The following is a 21294-nucleotide window of genomic DNA, read 5'->3' as shown; positions in this document are numbered from 1 at the left end:
TCTAGATGCTAGAGGGGATCTTTGATGGAAATGGATTCCACTTCCATTTCCATCAAAGATCCCCTCTAGCATCTAGAGTCCATGGGGGAGAAATGACTTCTGATACTTGGCTACTCCCCACTATGGGCCTTTCATCAGATCTCATCATTTAACTTGGATAAGAGCAATCCATGGAGACTATACAACCTGCAGATAGTATTAGTACTGACCCAATGCCCCCGCATAGTCTTTGGGAGCACTGTGCTGCCAGAAGGGACAACCTCAAACCAAAGTCCCTTACAAGACTCAAAGTGGTAGCCTGGCATCCCGGCCACATTCTGCTGTGGACAATTACATACTGACTACTTAAAAATATGATCAATTTAAATATATTTTTGTCCGATTGGTTTTTTACATACTTATTACTGGTAACACTTAAGACACTGTAAGTGAAAAAGATTAGAGCATAAAATGCCTGTTTTTTTCAGTCTACTTTGGCAGTACTCTGCCTATCATTAGTTTCATGATTCCTCCTGTATAGCCCACAGTTTCCACCCTGTGGGTCTTTCACTCAAGAGAGGAAAGAAAAACATTTCACCATTAGGAAAAACGTCATTGCAAAAATGCAAACATTGACAGGGAGGAGCTACAGTACTTGGAAATAAATTTAAACTCTCTTCTAAAAACGGACTAGATTTCAAGTTAACTACATCCATTTAACCCCCCACCCCACCCCTCAACTGTGGTTTCAGGTGGACATTATTCATACCATCACAGAAATGTAGGACTGGAAGGGCTTTGAGAGATCATCTAGACCAGCCCTTTGTGATGAGAAATGACCAAGTAATCTAAACCGTCCCTGACAGGTGTTTGTCCAACTTCCTGTGACAGGATTCCAAAGCCTCTCTTGGAAGCCTATGCCAGATCTTTATTATCCTTATAGTCAGAAAGGTGAGATATTGGGAAAATCTAACTCTTTATCTTCCTGTTCTAAACTATCCTGCAGTGGTGCTGTGGGCTGTTAAACAGCTGCTACATCCTATCTCTGATGCAGCTGCATTTCAGCAGTGTGTGAGTAATCCATACATAATGGATGCCATCTATAAAACACTTTGGGAGCATGCTGGATGAAAAGCACAATGTATATCTGGTATCATTCTCAGACAGGTAAGAGAGACTCACCCTTCGGGGGTTGCATCTCTTAACTCTCTCTTCACAGAGGAGAACATTGGCCTTCTCCCTGGATCTTCATCCCAACAAGTTCTAAGCATTGCAATGATCCTTTCATTGCATTTCTCTGTTGACAGGGATGGCCGCAGTGGGACAGGCACAGTTGGGTCCCTGAGATGGTTTATTATCTCTGTATTTAGCAAATGTGATCAATCAGGATTTGAGTCTATTCATTATTTTAATATCCCTAACTTTGGAGCAAATTGTCCTAGTCCTTAATGCAGAAGTCAGAGGAGGAGGAAAAACAGCATGCATGGAGCTTCCTTTTCTCTTATGCACCTAACATAATGGTCAGAGCAAATCAGTCTTTCACCTGGACGAGCTTAGGGTCTGCTTCTTCTATGCAACCCATGCAGCTGGCCAGTTTCAAAGAAGGAAGCCTTTCGTACCATCCCCCAGGTGCAGTGTTCACATGCCCTGGAGCGCTGGGGGAAATTGTTCCTCCAAAGCTACAGGCTAAATCTGTCTCTATAGATGAATGCTTTCTCCACTCAGAGACAGGGATTTCAGAGTAACTAGGTACATGCCGTATTACTGCAGGCTGCTGAGTAGCTCCAGCATGTGAATGGTGTGGTGTTTTCATTGGTACTATGTTCAGCTGAGCAATTACTATACTTCACTTTGCTGTGATGCATTTAATTTGCACATAAAGTCAGATAAAAAGGAGCATAGAGCCCTATTATCTGAACAGAATAGACAGCGTGGAATTTATTCAGATCAATAGAAGGTCAAACAAGAGAGAGAGGTTTTCCTATGAGCAATGCACCTCAAGGAGATACTATCTGTGGACTATAGGAGTTTGTGGGAGAAGACAGCTGCTGCTGGATTTGAAGCAACACTAAACATAAAGCCACAGTTGTTGTTGTTTTTCTTATAAAGTGGGAAGCAATGAGAAATAGTGACAGGAAATCAGTACAGGGTTAGGAAACCAGCATGGAGCACTTGCTCGGATTAAGTTCTAAATTCTTATGATTTATTAGGTAAAATTGCAAAATCATTTAAAATATATAGACAGTTAAGCCTGTGTGACTTTCCAAAGACCAAAGGTGTCTATCCTTAGCAAGCAGATAGTTAAGTGACACAATTATCTGCCTATACTCATTCATAATGTTCAGTGTACAAAAAGTCTTTTGCTTCCAAAGGGTGCATCTACTCTGCAAATTAAAGGTGTGTTCCTAACTCAGAGCAGCTAACCCGCTCTGGCTAATCTGGGTTAAACTAACACGGAAGAGATGGCAGTGCAGGTTAAAGCCTGTACAGGAGTCTGGGGTTGAACTACCTGCTAACCTGAATTAGCTGTGTCTTCACTGCTATTTTAACCGCAGTTAGCTAACATGGGTCACAGCAAATCTGAATTTTAAAACACATTTTATTTGCAGTGAAGACATGCTACATTTAGGGTAACTCCAGGATACAAAAAGGTGCTCACAGAGGGAAGATCATCTGGAAATGTGAGGAACAAACTCTACCTTCTGCTTCCTTGTTCAGGTCTTGGAACGGACCATCCTCATTGTTATAAATCAGCTCCCTCATTATTATAGCAAAACTGTAGACATCCCCCTTTTGAGTCCCATGGAATGGAAATTCCCCCATCCTGAGCAGTTCTGGAGCTGTCCAATAGAGATCTACAAGGCAAAATAGGAAACAGCAAAGAAGTCTGTGCTCCAGCTGGGTCAAACTCATCATTGGCAAAGAAGAGGCTAGACAGCCTTTTAAAATCCTAATCACGCTATGGGATGGTTTGTGCTTTTATAGTGCCATCCAACTGAGGATTTCTCTGCTGCTTACAGGCACTCATTCATCCACACAACACCACTGCCTGGTAGCCAGCAGCAAGGGCACTCCTTCCTCCCCACCCCAGAAGTGGCAGTAAGATCCCCTTTGGGAGAATAGAGATAAAAAGCAGAGTGGCCTCCCAGCAGCTGGGAGGGGTAGGCCCACATGTGGAGTCGTCTGTCAGGGTCACAGTGTGCATAAATGAAGCAGACCTAGCTCCCTTGTGCTAGAACAGGGTCTCCCAGTTCAGCCAAGGAGGGGAGAACAGCACCTGTAGCCATAAAGAGCCAGGCTGTCTGGAAGCAGGGGGGACAGGAGCAGCAGGAAGTTCCCTGGGAAAGGCTGCCAGAGCCCCCCAGGAGGCAAGGCAGTGGGAACACACTGGGAAGTGGGGGGCTCCAGGGAGAAAGCCGGGGAGGTGGAGCTCTGTTAAAAGAGCACAGAAGGATCTTGCCACAGGCCCTGGAGCCCCGCAGTCTGAGTAAGGCAAAGGTGGAAATCCCCTGGGAGCTGTAGCCCAGAGTGGGCTGAAGAACTGTTTTGGGATTTGTTAGCCTACATCTGTGAAATAAAACTGTGCCTCGAAAGATATTAGAGGGTGGTATTGGCATGACTCCTCACAGCTGTGGCCCTTGGAATAAGCACCCTATTCGGATGCATGGGGCTGTTAACACATCTCAGAGCGATTGTTTCAACCACCTGGAGACTCTGGCAGACTTCACTACATCAGTTGCATTTGAGTCACATTTTCAAGCTTTTCTTTGCAACTATAAAGGCTAGAATTGGGTTGGTTTTTTTTTCTTTTCTTTTTTTATAAATAAAGGCAGCGATTTTCCTGTAATCAAATGATTCCAGAAGCTGGGGCTCTAGGCACAGGTCTAGAAGAACATAAGAACGGCCATACCGTGTCAGACCAAAGATTTGTATCCTGCCCAGTATCCTGTCTTCTGTCAGTGGCCAATGCCAGGTGCCCAGAGGGAATGAATAGAACAGGGCCTCATCAAGTGATCTATCCCCTGTCACCCATTCCCAGCTTCTGGCAAACAGAGGCTAGGGATACCATGCCCATCCATCCTGTCTAATAGCCATTGATGGACCTATCCTCCATGAATTTGTCTGGTTCTTTTGCGAACCCTGTTATAGTCTTGGGCTTCACAACATCCTCTGGCAAGGAGTTCCATAGGTTGACCATGCGTTGTGTGAAGAAATACTTCCTTTTGTTTGTTTTAAACCTGCTGCCTATTAATTATCCCTAGTTTTCATGTTATGAGGTGTAAAACAACACTTCCTTATTTACTTTCTCCACACCAGTTATGATTTTATAGACCTCAATCATATCCCACCTTAGTTGTCTTTTTTTCCAAGCTGAAGAGTCCCAATCTAATTAATCTCTCCTCATACAGAAGCCGTTCCATACCCCTAATAATTTTTGTTGCCCTTTTCTGAACCTTTTCCAATTCCAATATATCTTTTTCTTTTTTTTTTTTTTTTTTGAGATGGGGTGACCACATCTGCACGCAGTATTCAAGATGTGGGCATACCATGGTTTTATATAGAGGCAATATGATATTTTCTGTCTTATCTATCCCTTTCTTAATGGTTCCCAACATTCTGTTAGCTTTTTTGACTGCCACTGCATATTGAGTGGATGTTTTCAGAGAACTATGCACAATGACTCCAAAATCTCTTTCTTGAATGGTAACAGATAATTTAGACCCCATCTTTTTATATGTATAGTTGGGATTATGTTTTCCAGTGTCCATTACTTTGCGTTTATCAACATTGACAAATGTCTGTAGCATTTATGCCTTAATTCATCCCCAGCTACAGACCAAGAATTATTCACCAAAATTATTCAACAAACATTTTCAAACAACAAATAAATTGGAGAAAATCATAAGCTGCTCAGAGACAATTATTGAGCAAAATAGAGACAAAAACTGATCATATGCATTATTTGCTGCTATTTCCTCATCCATATGCAGCATTACTGGAATAAAAAAAACCCTCTGTAATTTCCAAAAGCTGTGTTCCAATCACCAATATTCAAAGAGGTGTTGTAGATAAAATCCGTGTGAAGACCATTATGAAGAAAAGCATCCGCTAGAGGAATCCACGAATCGTTGTTTTGTTGCATCTCTCGTGCTTGTAATTCTTGTATAATCCTCTTACCTGCATAGTTGGTATTTTTCTCAGTAATTACTCTGTATTTCGTTCCATACTTAAACTCCCATAGCCCAAATCCACACAGTTTCACTTGCATGCGACTATCCACCAAACAGTTAGTAGGTTTCAGATTTCCATGGGAGTTCAATGGGCTTCTGTGAAGAAACAACATCCCCTACAAAAACAGGAACAGGGTGACTATAGAATGGTGGCTACAGAAGCACCAGGCAGAATAAAATACCACCAATGGAATGGCGGGATCTAGTTTTGGCTGTCAATGCAACAAACAGCAAGTGTAACCAGCTCTTGGCTCAGCTGGTTCTCATCAGAAACACCATCCCTAAATCTCATTGTATCTATGCAAGTCTTTTTTCCATTACATTGTCCAAGCTATCTGTAGCAATGGTCTGCTTTGGTCAAACCCATCCAGAAACCTACTAGTTATGCCCATACTTCGTCTGGAGAGCCACTTTCTCCTATCACTGCTGCTATTGTCCTCATTCCCTCCATTCACCTAGGGCATCTGGTCTTACGTTAGGCCCCAATCCTGGATATTATTTCCATATGGACAAATCCCTTTGCCCACATGGAATCTCTGACCTGTCTACCTAGAGAGCTTGGGTACTTAATATGGTCCCTGTGACAGACTGACAATATCATGCAATACCCTGGACAAACCTGATGGAATGAAGATAAACTTTCCTGAATTAAGTTAAACCTTATGGAGTTTTGTTTGATACTTTTGGGGCCCATTGTATTAAAAATGCAACGGTGTTACTGTGGAATTGTTTGTAACTCCTCTAGGGGATGATACTAGAGATATGTAGTTCCTCTGGTTATTGAAACCATCTGGTGGGGTCCACCTATATTAGTTCAAACTGGATCCTTCAGGGGCCAACAGACAAAGAAAAGATTTTTGGTTAAGTAGCCTGTTTTCAGACAGGCTCAGGACACCATTTCTGATCCAGCAAATAGACAGGACCCCTGCTCTAAGAAGAGCCCCAATTCTTAGAGAAGGATTGGAGGAACTTAACTTGCTAAGGGCTCAGCCCCAAAAGAATGCATGCTTGTTCTGAGCTGAAGCTGTGATGAGCTTGGTACCGCAAGGAAACCCCTTAGGCACAGAGGTGCTGGAACGAGGGGCGTTGTCGCACCCCCTGGCTGGAAGTGGTTTCCAACATATACCATAATTTGGTTCAATGGCTCTCAGCACCCCCACTATCAAAATTGTTCCAGCCCCCCTGCTTGGACGGAGTAGTGAAGGACTGTCCTTACCAGAGCCCATGTTAGGGCTGGGGTGATCTCTGGTAACCTGGTTAGCATGTGTGTAGGGTCTCGTATTGATTTTAATATGTTTTCTCTGTAATACTTTTTGCCTTGAGGCTCAAACAGGCTTACTTAGAAAGAGCTGTGTAGTAACATATAACTGTAGGCATTCGTACTGCTAACTGTCTCTGAAGACAAAGCAAGCAGGCCTGCTTGGGCAGTCTGTCTCTGCTGGGAATAATATTGTATAGTCATGGGACTGTGCAGGCTGGAAATACCCCAGTCAGGCAAGAGTGAGACTCCTCTCTCCGACCAAGAGAGGTCATGGGCATGGGAGCTGGAAACCTGACAGTGGGTGCCCTTGCTGGACCACTGAAGAGAAATACAGGTGCGGTTGCTCTGAAATGTGACACTCCCCATCACAACAGTATGTGAGCACCTCACATTTTTTATCGTATTTATCCTAACACCCTTGTGAGGTAAAGAAGTACTATTATCCCTATATGGATGGGGCACTGAGAAACAGAGACTTAATGCCTAAATACCTGTAAAAATCTGGGCCTGTGGCACTCAGCATTGCAATGCCCAGCTGGTTTAGGAACCTGTCTTGTTTTCAAAGGGGGTTAGGTGCTTAGAGCCTAAATACCATTGTAGGACTCTTAAGTGCCTAAATCACTTTTGAAAACAAGACAGATTCCTAATCAGTTAGATATTGTGACACTAAGCACCACAACACCTTTAAAAATCTAGGTCTAGGTGTCTTGCCCAAGATCATATAAGAGAGTCTGTGACAGAGATAGGAAATGAACCTGTCTCTCCTACCTCCCAGACTTATGCCCTAATCATTGGACCAAAACTTTAGATTACAAATTCTTCAGGGAAGGCACTTATTCCTACTGTGTGTTTGTATAGTACCTAATACAATGGAGCCCCAATCCAGAGAGGCCTTTTTACACTGCTGTCACACAAACAAATCATTTTATTTAGCACTTTTCATTCATTCCTTATTGAAGAAGAAAATTCATGACTAGAATGGTGTGGCCTATTCCTTTGGATGTGGCAGCATAGCCATACTCCTTCCTGCCCGCCTTGGGATCATGAGCACCCCAGCAAGGGGACAGTTCCCTCACTTCCACAAACCAGACAAAGGAATGTAGCTAAATATTTGCCAGGGCCAGGTGAATAAAGCCAGCTTACAAAATGGCTACGTGAGTCATGGGCCACGCACTACAGGTCTTCAAGTAAATGACCAACAAGCATCCGAAAAAGAAGCAACCTTCTGTATCATTTGGTAATCTTTCCCCCTTTCTCCTCACTCCCATCTTGTGTCTTAATAACACACACAAACCAGAATCAGACTTTAACAACAAAATCAGAATGGTAAGAGCTGCAACTCAACATTGAATTCCCTCCCACCCCGCCCCTCATTTAGTAGCATCTATAAATTTTCAAGCAAGAATTTTTACTTTTGGAAAACAATTCTGTACAAATGAGAAGAGAAACATGTTAAAATAATGGTTTTGTGTATTATTTATTACTATTGTTCATATTGCAGTACTGTCTAGAAGCCTCAACCAGATTAGGCTTCCTTTGTGCTCAGTGTTGTACATAGTGAATACATAAGACCGGCCATATTGGGTCAGACCAAAGGTCCATCTAGCCCGGTATCCTGTCTTCTGACAGCGGCCAGTGCCAGGTGTCCCAGAGGGAATGAACAGAACAGGTAATTATCAAGTGATCCATTCCATCACCCATTCCCAGCTTCTGGCAAACAGAGGCTAGGGACACCATCCCTGTCCATCCTGGCTAGTAACCATTGATGTACCTATCCTCCATGAACTTATCTAGTTCTTTTTGAATGGCTGGTCCAGTCCTGAAGAGCTTACAACGTCAAACAATTTTCTCAAAACTTTAAAACTTTTTATGTTTTATTTTTAACTGTCTCCCCCCCCCCTTTTTTTTCCCCTATGTGTAATAAATGTTTAATTTGGGGTTTGTTTAATGGTGTAAGCATAGGTCACTGCAACAGAACTCCCAAATTAATAAAATAAATACACGCAATAAAATAAGGAAAGGAGTACTTGTGGCACCTTAGAGACCATGCCCGGTATGCATCCGATGAAGTGAGCTGTAGCTCACGAAAGCTCATGCTCAAATAAATTGGTTAGTCTCCAAGGTGCCACAAGTACTCCTTTTCTTTTTGCGAATACAGACTAACACGGCTGTTACTCTGAAATAAAATAAGGGCAATTTGCAATTACAACTTCCTCAACCCTCTATCAAATGCAAACCCAGCACTTCCATCTGGCTCCAACGGGATAGTGATTATTCTCATTTTTGTCTCTGACATGTTCAAAGTCCAGAGCAATAAGCATTTCTAGGCTCCATAACTTTTTTAATAAGGTTTTCTATTAGAAAACAACTCAATGTCATACTCACATTGACTATATCATAGGCAAAAGAGCATTTGAATATCCAATCCAATTCAATATCAGAGTTCCTTAAAATGTCCTGAAAAACAAAAACGTTCAAAATGACATTGGACTGAATCTCATCAGATGGAGATGCAGTGAGCACATGGAACTGAACTATTTGCTCTGTGAACGTTTATTGGAAACGAAAACTTATTTCCTAATACATGTGTACGGGTCTCCAAACCAGCAGTTGCTGAGTCTGTACATATCACTATTGGGCAAGTGGTAATTACAAACTTGATTCAATATTTACATACAAATTCTGTAGAGATTTATTACACAATAAGCTGAGTAAATAAGATGTTTTTTGGTAAATAAGATGTCCTAATACTCACTGCCTCTGTGGCGTAATGTCTCTGGTTTTTTATTTTCTCCAGGGTGCTACTCTGCTTCTCATACCTGGTATTCACAAAATGGTTGCACATAAGAAAGAACTGAGCACTAAAGCAATGAAGACTCATAGGAGTAGGAAGGGACACATGCACTTGAAGTCGTAGCTATTAGATGCCAATAAAGTCCTGATATCAACAGAGCAAGAGTAGGCAGCAAAAAGAGCTAACAAACAAAAAGGAGGAAAAATCAGTCCTTGCTGACCTGGCAAGAGCTCAGAACAGCTCCTTTGCAAGCTCTCTTACAAGTCAACCCGAAGGCTATTGATGTAAATGATGCTGGTATTCTCACCTTCAGGCTTCCTTTCTTGCAGTACTCTGTAATAATACAGATATTTGGAATTTCAGTGCATATACCAAAGACGGCCACCAGATTCTCATGCCTCAACTCGCGCATCTGAAAGCAAAGAGGCCTTGTTAAACACATTTGTTTACATTACAGCCCCACCCCCAAGCTGTTCCTTAGCCATTGTTTATTACAAGAATCCTACAAGTTAGAAATGAAAAGGTCATTAGCTCATCCTTGTCCAAGCCTGGCTAGTTTAGGAATGTCTCTGCAATATATTTTCTATTCCTGAGACTAGTCTTGCTTCAGATGATTCAAGCATTTGAGCTTCCACCATTTCTGGGAGTCTATTCCAGCCCCCAGGAGTCTATTCTAGCCTGATAGATCACCACTATTAGGACAATGCCCATTATTTCAGCTTAATATCTTCCTCACAGCCCCTGAAAATACTCCATTGGACCACCCTAGACAATTCCTCTCCCTTCTTAATGTTTATACCTTTAAGATGGAGAAGGCAGTTATTTCCCTGATTTATCTTCACAGTATAAATATTTAGTTCTTTGCGGCCAGATTCTGACACTCTTACCCACATTGAATAGAACCTTGAACCATGATTAGACCCGTTGAAATCAATAGGATTACTTCTGGAGCAAGATTAACACTCAACATGAGAAAAGGTATCACAATCTGGCCCAGGATCTCTCCTAAAAAGTCAGTCCCTCCTGTCAGTCAGCTAAGTCCTATTTGTTATTGCTCTTCTCCAGCTTGTCAATATCTTTTTAATGTAAAGGTGTGCAAAACCAAAATGCATGACACTGATGAAGCCTAAGTAGAATCCAATCTTCTCCCAGATTCAATACCAACAAAATACTGCAGGCTCTGGATGTGAATTTCAACTTGCTAAAGATAGCGGACCAGTTGCCCGATTCAACAGTACCTACAGTATGTTTGTAACATAATTTGCATTTCATTTCAGTCGGGCGTAGGAGGATCATGTTGAGGTTGAACCTTACCATCTGAACTTCATGAAGGACTGACTGTTTCCGAATCCAGGCATCTATTTGGTTATCTATATACCTGAGTGCAACAAGAGTTCCCTGAAACGAATATTCAGAAAGGTGGAATCCAACATACAGTACTTTAACACAGAAACTGTTTGGAAGAGATCTGCACAAAAAGGTTATGAAGGGACCTTTGAGAAAACATAGCATGTGCTTAGAAGTTTAGAACTCCCATATGTTAAAATGGTTAAAAGTATCCTTCCCTGTACAGACACGCAGCCATAAGAGATGACCAATATGAGCTTCACTGTACAAGGTACTGGATTACTAACTTGCCCAATGACAGACAAAGTTGAAATTGCCTGTTAAATCAAATTTTAAGGGTTCTGAAGGGAAAGATGCCAAATTTATATTGGGAAGCCAGCTGACTGTAACAAAGCATGGTAGTCAAGTGAAGACCCTGTGCTAACAGTCAAATTAACAATGGTTGTCACAGACGATACAGTCCAGAAGTGATTTTAATTTAGGTTCTCTTATATAACGTGCTGCACAATTATGTTAATCGATATAGCATATATTTTCAGAACAATTTTCTGCAGATGACATAATGTACTCATGTAGGAATTACCAAGAACTGCAATGCTGTCATAGGAAAAATACTATATTATATAGCCAGTAAGTTAAGACTGATAAGATACGTCATGCTTTTTGGAAGGCCAATTATACTACCCAAAAACTCTGACTCCATTTCTGTCAGAATTTCATATAGGACATTTCTGCAATCTGCCATTTTTGGCAAAGCAGAGTTGGACATTTATCAGCAACCTTAGTAAATTAGCACCATCAGTTTCACAGTCCTACCTGTGAATCCTGAGAACTACTGTGGCTTTTATTCTTTTGCCAACTTGTGCCCTATTTACCTGTAGAGAGCACCCAAAGCCGCACAAAGGAAACCGAAAAGGACACAGTTAACATAACAGAGCAGAAAGTACACCCACTGAAGCTCACCTAATCTCCCTTTGTAGTCGTACCTGGTAAAGACCTATTGTGGTATAAAATACGTCTTTCTCCTGCTTGTCCTTCAGCCCAGACCGCCAATTGCTTGAAAATATCAAACTGGACACAACACTTTCTTGTCCTTGAGACACTGGTGTGCTTGTTTCTGATAGCTCAAAACGATCCTTTAGGAGAAAACACAAGAGACGTGATACTGTTAAAAATTCATAAATAACCTAGGTAAATTTTGACAAACCTAAGACTTGCCGATATTGACAAAGACAAACTGATGAGGAAGAACCCCAGTAATGGGTTTTCCTACAGTGCCTACCATAAACGATAAAGACAAAACACAGGTAATGAAAAGCAAGTTGCCATCCAAACCTGATGTAGAAGGAAATCACATATGCTTGGGCTTCACTCCTATACAGAGGACCAGCACAAAGTATAGGACCCACATAAATAGAAATGGGCACAAAAATTTCATGAGAAAGCGTGTGGTTTTTTCACACACAAAAATGCAGACTTGGGTTGATCAACACAATTCACAAATTCAGATCAATTTTGGCTAATTGTTCCAGTCGAAAAAAAATTCTGAAATGTCAAAACAGGTTCAGTTTGGGAATTTCTGAAACGAAACCTTTTGACTTTTCGTTTTGGAAAATGTTTCATTTTGGTATTTCCCTCCATTTTACTTTTAATAAAACCATGAAAACATTTTTAAAAATGATTTTTTTTTTACTTTTTCAGTTCTCTGAAAAAAATTGAAAACAATCATTTCCAATTAACCTGAAATGAATTTTTTAAATTTTTCGGTTCAGCCACTGAACTGAAAAAATCGGTGTTCAGAAAGCTCTATATTTAAAGCCTGCGGGTTATATCCACCCTCAGGGTTGACATAGGACTAATATGAGCCCTCTCCAAACTATTCTCAACTAAGGTGTAAGTAGAACTGTTGGTGCTGAATATGCCTTGTGCTGCTCCTCTGGATAGCCGTGAATTTCACCCATTAGTGAGTAACATGCTGAGAAAATGTTTTAGAAATCATTGGGAAAAAGTGTTCCTGACCTAACACTGCCAGGCAAGGATCAACGACTAGTCAGATCAACGCAGTATAAGGACCCAGTCCTGTGCTGAGCATCTACTACTACAAAGGAATCACTCCAGATCCCATCATTGTGACCACAGGCATGGTTTGACCCATTAACTCCTTAGGCCCTGATACTGCAAATTACTCAGGTGAATGCCTAACTTCAGGCACAAGGCCTATTGATTTAAATAAGACTGCTTAAGAGCTTAAAGTAAGGACATGCTTATGTACTTTGCTGTAAGTAAATTTCTACAACTTCATGATAAAAGCATGGTTAATTGTTAACATGATCACAAACTTATGGATTCCTTCTCGCTTAGAGTATAATTTATAACTAGTGTGATCCCTGGTATTTCAAGGTCTTGCTTTACCTTATGATCTTGAAGCATACTAATATCATTGTAGTTTATTTTCCACCAGATGTCATCCATTTGCTTTTGCAGCTTCCTTTCATGGATCTTTAAAAACACCATTATGCTGGCAGCTCCTGAGGCTGTTAACAACAGGACGACAATCAGAACGGTCACTGGTGTACCTGTTAAAGACATGATACAGATCATCCCCAGCTATATGGAGGTGGAGAAAAATCTTGATGGCACAACCAAACTGGTGATTTTTTTTCCAGGAGTGAGTGGTCACCTTGCTTCATATTGATATCATATGCTTGGTTGATCCTTGGCTCCAATCCAGGGGCTTTGCACCACTCAGGCAGCATAAAACAGCTGGAACACCAGTTTAATTGGCTCCTAGTGGAGAATCCAGTGGAATAATGCCCTCCTAACATTTCCTACATAGCCACCCTCCTTCTGACTTTCAGAGATGCGGATTACTCACTGCTCATACTGGATTCAACTGGAGATGTCGGTGCGCACCACCTGTGACAATCAACCCTAAGTGTCACTAGTTGTGAACCCACCAATGATTAGCAGACACCTTTGAAAATATTAGCCTAAATGTTCAAAGAATGCTTAAATATGGATGTAGTACTGACACCTAAATAATAGCCTGATTGCCAGAAGTCCTGAGCACACAGTAGCTCTACTTATTTAAGCGCATAAATATGGATTTAGGTATGTAAATTTAAGTATCCATTTTTGAAAATCTTGGCCTTAAGTCTTAGGCTCTCTTTGCCTCAATTTCCCTATAAAATGAGGGTGGTATACTGCAGACACACTCACAACGTTTCTCCTTTTCTGAGGTATCATGAAATTTCATTAATCAATGTTTGCAAAAAGCTTCTTTGATCTTTAAATGAAAGATGGTAAATAGCAGCAAAGTATTTCCTTTGTCTCTTTCCCCTTCCCATGTGTCCAAGAGCGCTGATCTCATGAAGTATGACCATACTCACTTATAACTGAAGTTTCACACTGTTCATTATAAAACCCACAGTACGGTCTGTCTTTGGGAGGAAAGCCAGCCAGCCAGCTGATGTAGGCAATTTCCATGGTTGGGCTATAGATGGAGATAGATAAATGTAAGTGCCCATTTCTACTGCCTGTCCTCCTTTCCTAAAGTTATTTTCCAGTGGGGAACACAAAACTGGCATCATTTCTAAAAGCTCATAAATACTAGAGCTGATTGGAAAATGTAATCCCCACCCCACCATAAATTTCTACCAGGAAAAAAAAAAATCCTTTTGAAATGTTTTGATCAAAAATTTCTGATTTTCTGCAGGGTTTTTTTAACACTTCCTTAACATTTCCCAACCTTTGTCTGTTAGAAAACTGTCAAAGTGTTGAAAATACTTTCAGCGCATAACAGTGCCCCTTATACTTTGTTGCTCTTATTCAGCTGCCAAAGGTTGGAAAAAAGGCAGAAAGTGTGTGCGTGGGGCGGGGCGGGGCGGTGCAACTACCAGTGAAATGAAAATTTAAAAAAAACCAAAATATTTTGTAAAAATTAAAAATTTTCATTGAAACCCTTTTTTCCAATGGGAAAGTGTTTCAGTGGAAATTATCCACCTGCCTGTAATCAATACCCTTTAAAAGAAAAAAACTTGCTAATTATCAACATGTGCCAATCTCGAACCTGCTAACGGACTCTCAGATACATTCAGTTAAGGTTGGCAATTGATTGCCTTTCAGCAGAGCCATTACTTTCAGGTGATACTGTCTGCTTGTGTACGACATTTTCATGTTGACAAAGTGTGCCCTAATAGAAAAGGCAAGTGGAAACAAAGATGCATGTAACTTATGTGTGTGACCTGTATTACAGAAAAGAGGCCACTTTCATATGAGTTCAATATCAGAGCATATGCTGGTCATATACAATAAGACTAAAACACAAAACATATTCTACTTATATAAGGCTATCTCATTTGCTCTAACTAAGCTCTGCGAAGTTATATCTGCAGCAGTTCCAAGAACAGGGATTCTCAAACTGGGGGTCGTGACCCTTCAGGGGATCACAAGGTTATTACATGGGGGGTGTCAAGGTTCCTTCCCCACTCTGAACGCTAGGGTACAGATGTGGGGACCTGCATGAAAAACCTCCTAAGCTTATCTTTACCAGCTTAGGTCAAAACTTCCCCAAGGTACAAAATATTCCACCCTTTGTCCTTGGATTGGCCACTACCACCACCAAACAAATACTGGTTACTGGGGAAGAGCTGTTTGGAAACGTCTTTCCCCCCAAAATACTTCCCAAAACCTTGCACCCCACTTCCTGGACAAGGTTTGGTAAAAAGCCTCACCAATTTGCCTAGGTGACTACAGACCCAGACCCTTGGATCTTAAGAACAATGAACAATCCTCCCAACACTTGCACCCCCCCTTTCCTGGGAAATGTTGGATAAAAAGCCTCACCAATTTGCATAGGTGACCACAGATACAAACCCTTGGATCTGAGAACAATGAAAAAGCATTCAGTTTTCTTACAAGAAGACTTTTAATAGAAATAGAAGTAAATAGAAGTAAAGAAATCACCTCTGTAAAATCAGGATGGTAGATACCTTACAGGGTAATTAGATTCAAAACATAGAGAACCCCTTTAGGCAAAAACTTAAGTTACAAAAAAGATACACAGACAGAAATAGTTATTCTATTCAGCACAATTCTTTTCTCAGCCATTTAAAGAAATCATAATCTAACACGTACCTAACTAGATTACTTACTAAAAGTTCTAAGACTCCATTCCTGGTCTATCCCCAGCAGAAACAGCATATAGACAGACAGAGACCCTTTGTTTCTCTCCCTCCTCCCAGCTTTTGAAAGTATCTTGTCTCCTCATTGGTCATTTTGGTCAGATGCCAGCGAGGTTACCTTTAGCTTCTTAACCCTTTACAGGTGAGAGGAGCTTTCCCCTGGCCAGGAGGGATTTCAAAGGGGTTTACCCTTCCCTTTATATTTATGACAGGGGGTCATGAGCTGTTAGCTTCCACCCCCAAACCGCACTTTGCCTCCAGCATTTGTAATAGTGTTAAATACAAAAAAAGTGTTTTTAATTTATGGGGGGGGGGGTTGCACTCATAGGTTTGCTGTGTGAAAGGGGTCACCAATACAAAAGTTTGAGAAACACTGTCCTAGAAGAATTAACTCTGTAAGGCAGTACTCTCAGAAAATCTTGTGTTAGCATCAGCCATTGGGCAGACATGTTCACAACCAGTGAATTTCACCCCCCGTGGAGAGGATCTGACAAGGCCTATGTAACACATAAGCCCAATATTAAGCAATATTCAAGGACTTGTGCTTGCACTCTGAACTGGGGTGACTTTTATCACCCATAAGCTACTTTCAATATTGTAGTTTCACTTAAAAATATGACCCGCAGTACCTGATTGTTTTTCTCTCGACATCATAATTAAGAACAGGAACAAACTGGGATGAATTCCCAGCTTTCTGCAGACCATATACAGAGTAATCCATCCACCTCTCACCTGATTCATCGATATACACCAGGCCAGTAACCCCTAGAAAGATAAAAGAGTACATAGCATACTCACTCAACACTGCTGGGCTTTTTCTGGTTCACGGTTAATTCCATGTTCCTTCTTTAGCACTAATAGCTAACAGGCTGGAGCTGACATCCAGTGAAGCACAAACCAGGCACCCTCCAAGTGAGCTTGCCTGAACCATAGCATAGCCCTAAGGAGGAGGTCTGTGGGGCCCTGGAACCAAAGGGAAGAAGTGTAGGAGTTCAAGAACCTGGGGACTGGTGGCTGGAGAAGCCTGCTGGAATTGCAGTACTGCCCCATGAAGGAGGACTATGGAACCCTTTAAACCAAGGGGGAAGGAGTTGTCAGTTCAGGAGCAGGGCAGGACTTGTCTCTGGAAAGTCCTTCTGTGAGAAAGCCTTTCCAGAGAAGCCAGGGGCTGCAATGAGACTGGTAGAGTTGCCCAGCTCAGAGGGAACTGGAGGGGAACCAGGAACCTGATTTGCAACAAGAGTGAACTGGAGCTGAAGTTGTCCAGTGCCCAAGTAAGCTTCAAGGACCCATTTTCAATAGAAGACAACACCCTGCTAACTATGGAGCTTGTCAATATTTTTCAAAGTTAAAAATTTCAAAGCAATTTTGGAAACAAACAGTTTATAAAGACAAGAAACAGTTCCAGCTAAAGCAGCTCTGGGTTTGTAGTGCCCACCTACACCCCTTCCTTACTCTCTTGGTATATAAACCCCAACACAATAATGCTTTGTTACCATTTCTGCAAAAAGGGGAACATGGGAAGTACACCTTGGCCAGCACTAAAACTCTTTGTTTATTTGTTTGTTTGTTTGTTTGTTTGTTTTTAAATGACAGATGTGGGGGTTGCTAAGAGCTGGTGTTTTGCTAAGGCATAAAAAGAAAAATGAATGGTTACAAGCAAGCCACCATTTTAGCAAAAATAAAGTAGGATAATATTTCTAGTTCTCTGGATTGAGTTCTTCTGGATTTACACTCCAATAACTGAGAGCAGAATCCAACCTTACATACCTTTGAAAAACTTCTACAATTCATCAGTATTTAAAAAAAAAATTTTTTTTAAAAGGATTAATTTGAATTAAAATGTTACTTTGCACACTGCCCAGAGCAAATCAAGAATATCTTCTCTCTAAGACAATAGGAAGTGTGCTAACTCATGAGAGGCTTAGTTTAAGTCAGTTACATGTGATTGACAAAATCTCCACATCAGCAGCTTACCATACAAACGGGTTTTGTTGTAGCCTTTCAAAGTGTTGACAAGTGCTCGTCCATCTCCGATATCTTTCCCTTCTTTTAACATTTCCCTGATGGACAGGGCATAAAGCAGGACTGCATCATGCAGGTAGGCAGAGTAAGAACTCACCTGAAAAGTGCAAAATGGAAAAGCAATGTTTCAGCTTCAGAGATAAAGGACTTAGACAGAAGGGCCTTCTCCCGAGAGAATGAGTATAGGGTTTGCTTACAAAATTTCCATATAAACGTTATAGCACTGATACTAAACCTTGGGACAAAGTCAACAGTGAATTTCTGAGCCAAATTCAGCCCTGGAGTAAGCAGGTGCAATTTTCCATTGACTGCAATTGGAGCTGTGTCTACATACATATGAATTTGATCCTCTGTATAGAAAAGCAACCAGGATCACTGTCCAGATAGGGTGGCATGAGAGTGAAAGAAAACCTCTATAAAAATGGTTCAAGTCACCCTTCTACTTAACTGGCAATATCATCACCACCCACTGAAAATCAATAAATGGGTGACCCACATATGTTTCTGATCTCAGGCCACCTCATCCAAGTAAGTACTCCTGGTGGAATCCACAGAACTCCACATACAAGTTGCACAAGAGGGAGATGGCCCTTGGTATGACCTGAACCCAGTGGCCGCACGTGCAGCAATTAGAGAGGACCATATCAAACCTCTTCTTCTGAAGAAAGTGAGCTGTAAAATGGCTGTCCCTTCAGTTTTTCATGGACCTGCTTCAGAAAATCTGAATACATAGTGTATCCTCCATAAGGGCTGAGGGAAATCAGAAACACTGGCTGGTAGGCTTCAAGCACACTGCTGTTCTTCTCGCTGCTTAATGCCTCTTTCCAAAAATTGTCCTGAAAGAGAAAGATGAGGGTACAGTAAGTGGCTTAAAGTGATGGTGCTCTTAGTTCAAAGTGCAGTTATTGAGCTTGGGCTTGAACTGTGATCTGCTAGCACAAACTGTGGTGCAGAGTCAGGGCCATCGTTACCGTACGTTGGTTGATAAAGTTTTCTTGCTACAACATGTTCAGTGTCAATTCTCTGCTGGTGACAGGTTCCAGATAGACAAAAACAAGTGCTAATAAACCAACTTGGAGCAATACTCGCCAGGTTGCCACTGACCTCCAACTGCTGCAAAACGAAGAACACAAATTTCCCATTCAACAGCCCTAGATGTTTGGCCTCCAGCATAATAGACCTGGCATCTGAAGAGCTGCAGATTAAAACAATAACTGCAAGAGAAAAAGGTGTGTTTAGTTATTTGCTCCCCATCCATCCACCAAATTAAAAAAAAAATGGACAAGACAATCAGAGCTGCCAATCAACACTGGGATGATTTTTAAAAAGAAGAGTTAAATTACATGGCTCATGATTACACATTGATCATATTTATTGCTTTAACCAGCATGGACCAATGTTAATCAAAACTCTTTGTCATGGTCTTGTGTAAATGAAACATGCATGGCTCACTGAGGCTTTCAGTGGTAGCTAGAAAGCAAGGAACGAGGATCCTACACACTTTACCCACTACTTACTCATGTGAGTAGTCCCATTGAAGTCAATGTGATTTGTCATGTGAGAAAGGGTAACTGTTATGAATAAGAGTTGCCAGGGTCATAGGCGTCTCTGTGCTTCACAGTAGAGAGGTAGAAATATCTGTAGTAATTTACTCCAGGGAAAAAAAGCAAATCTACGGGGAAGCTCAAAACACACTGAGTGGTACATTCCCATCAACAGACGCATGGCAGCAACCAAAGACAGCCAGGAAACCTCTGCAGACGTAGGTCACCGGCAAGTGGCAACTTGAGATAGTCAATACATTTCCTCACACAAAGTGTTTTTTGGGTATGTTTGGGTATTTTTGTCAAGGGGGGTTTCAATAAAAAAAAATTTAAAATTGTGGAAAAAATTATCACAGACTTTTTTTTTTATTTGCACTATTTTAAAACAAAAATCCCTGAGAAGAAAAAAAAGAGCAATTTTTTTGTTCTGAAATTCTGGATTCCTGCCTCCACCACTACCCCCTCTCCCACCGTGACTTTCTGACCTTTAACTAACTTGTGTCAGTTGGAAAACAGTAACGAAATGTTCTCTCTGGCAGTAAAAGAAAGTAACAATTTCACTTCTAAGTGGTAACTGTAATAGTGTTACTTTTAAACATGAAAAGTTATTCCCCCCCACCAAGCAACTCTCCCATAATTTCTTACTGTTTCCCAGTTGGAAAAAAGTGTAAAACAGCAAGAAAGTGAATGTTGGGGGAACCCTTACTCACAAAAACAGAATTTCCCAAGAGGGAAATTTCAAAAATATATTGTTCTTGTGCACATATTTTGCATGCAGGGGTTGGGGGGTCAGATTTCCAGCCACTCTAGCAAGGATATGTGTAGAAGTCCAGCAAGCAGATGCTACATAAGGAATACTCCCCATGTAAGAATATATACTTTCCAGATGGAGTTATTTGTATCACTGTGGTGCCCAATGGAAACAAACAGGTTGGGGTCAGATTACACTAACCCTTATAGTTCCATTGCATGCAAACATTTGCTAATGCTGATAGCCATCTACAACCTGAGTCCTACATATACACACAGATCACATCCCACTGTTGTCGGTGGGACTGGATGTTCGAGAGAAGCTCGGGGGCCTGACAATTTGAGCATCACACAAAGAGTCCTTTTCTCCTGAGTAGGTGAAAGTCAGCAGGTTGGGGCATGCGCCCTCCACAGGTTTCCTGTTTCCCTTCACATTGCTGACCCTCATGTCAATGAGTTGTCTGACCACAACCCCAATTCCTCCCGCTCTTTATGATGTACACATTATCTCTTCCCCCTCTGCACTGATTTGTATTGGCATGGCCCTAAACAGTCAGATGCACCTCTGTAACGGATCAGAGGAATTCTGCTCCTCTTCTGATCCTTTGCTCTTCAGAACAGTTCCTCTGACTTATGCTACGTATCTCCTATGCAGCTCAAAAAGGGGCAGTCGATTCTAGTCTGCCTTGTATTCTTCTCTTCTGAAGTGCTAACTTTGGTGTCATAGAATGGCACTTGTAGAAGGGATTTAGGTCACAGCCTATTGTATTGTCAGTTTCACATTTGGATATTTTCTATGTAGTAAGAGCAAAGTACTAATCTTCAGTAAGGAGAGCAAAATCCATAGGCTGCATCTTGTCATTGTCGTCTAGTTACAAAGGGAAAATCAGAACACTTTCAAGATGCTGTTGGTGCCAAAGAGAAAGTCAGCAGGAACCCTGTCAAAGATCAGCTTCTCATGAGCCTAAGAGTGAACGGAAATGACTCAGCTGGGGTCTGTCGCCAGCAATACAATTGTGCACCGCAATTATATTCAGCTTCGTAGGTTTTCTGATGTAACATGTTTATTTGAGTTTGTATCTTTCTTCATTTCTCCTTAAAGATGACGTGCTAATAAGGGAAAGGTGTGGAGGCTAAATATGAGGAAAGCTTTCTGTAATCATGCCTTTCAAAACACAAG

General features: G+C 41.4%; 1 protein-coding gene across 1 annotated transcript in view; it reads right to left on the bottom strand.

The window, feature by feature from the left end:
- LOC140915217 (guanylate cyclase 2G-like) overlaps positions 1-21294 on the bottom strand; it is a 44861-nt gene that overhangs the window by 6380 nt on the left and 17187 nt on the right. The window contains exons 3-15 of the mRNA XM_073354790.1: positions 18925-19034; positions 18471-18656; positions 17773-17917; positions 16425-16560; positions 14002-14105; positions 13025-13188; positions 11599-11748; positions 10580-10663; positions 9573-9677; positions 8857-8928; positions 5158-5326; positions 2679-2834; positions 1162-1339 (exon numbers count right to left, since the gene is read on the bottom strand). Coding sequence (XP_073210891.1) covers positions 1162-1339; positions 2679-2834; positions 5158-5326; positions 8857-8928; positions 9573-9677; positions 10580-10663; positions 11599-11748; positions 13025-13188; positions 14002-14105; positions 16425-16560; positions 17773-17917; positions 18471-18656; positions 18925-19034 — 1759 coding nt within the window. The remainder of the gene's footprint in view (positions 1-1161; positions 1340-2678; positions 2835-5157; positions 5327-8856; positions 8929-9572; positions 9678-10579; positions 10664-11598; positions 11749-13024; positions 13189-14001; positions 14106-16424; positions 16561-17772; positions 17918-18470; positions 18657-18924; positions 19035-21294) is intronic.

This window comes from Lepidochelys kempii, chromosome 7 (assembly GCF_965140265.1).
Source record: "Lepidochelys kempii isolate rLepKem1 chromosome 7, rLepKem1.hap2, whole genome shotgun sequence".
NCBI classification, from domain to species: domain Eukaryota; kingdom Metazoa; phylum Chordata; order Testudines; family Cheloniidae; genus Lepidochelys; species Lepidochelys kempii.
This window is presented reverse-complemented; position numbering and strand designations above follow the sequence as displayed.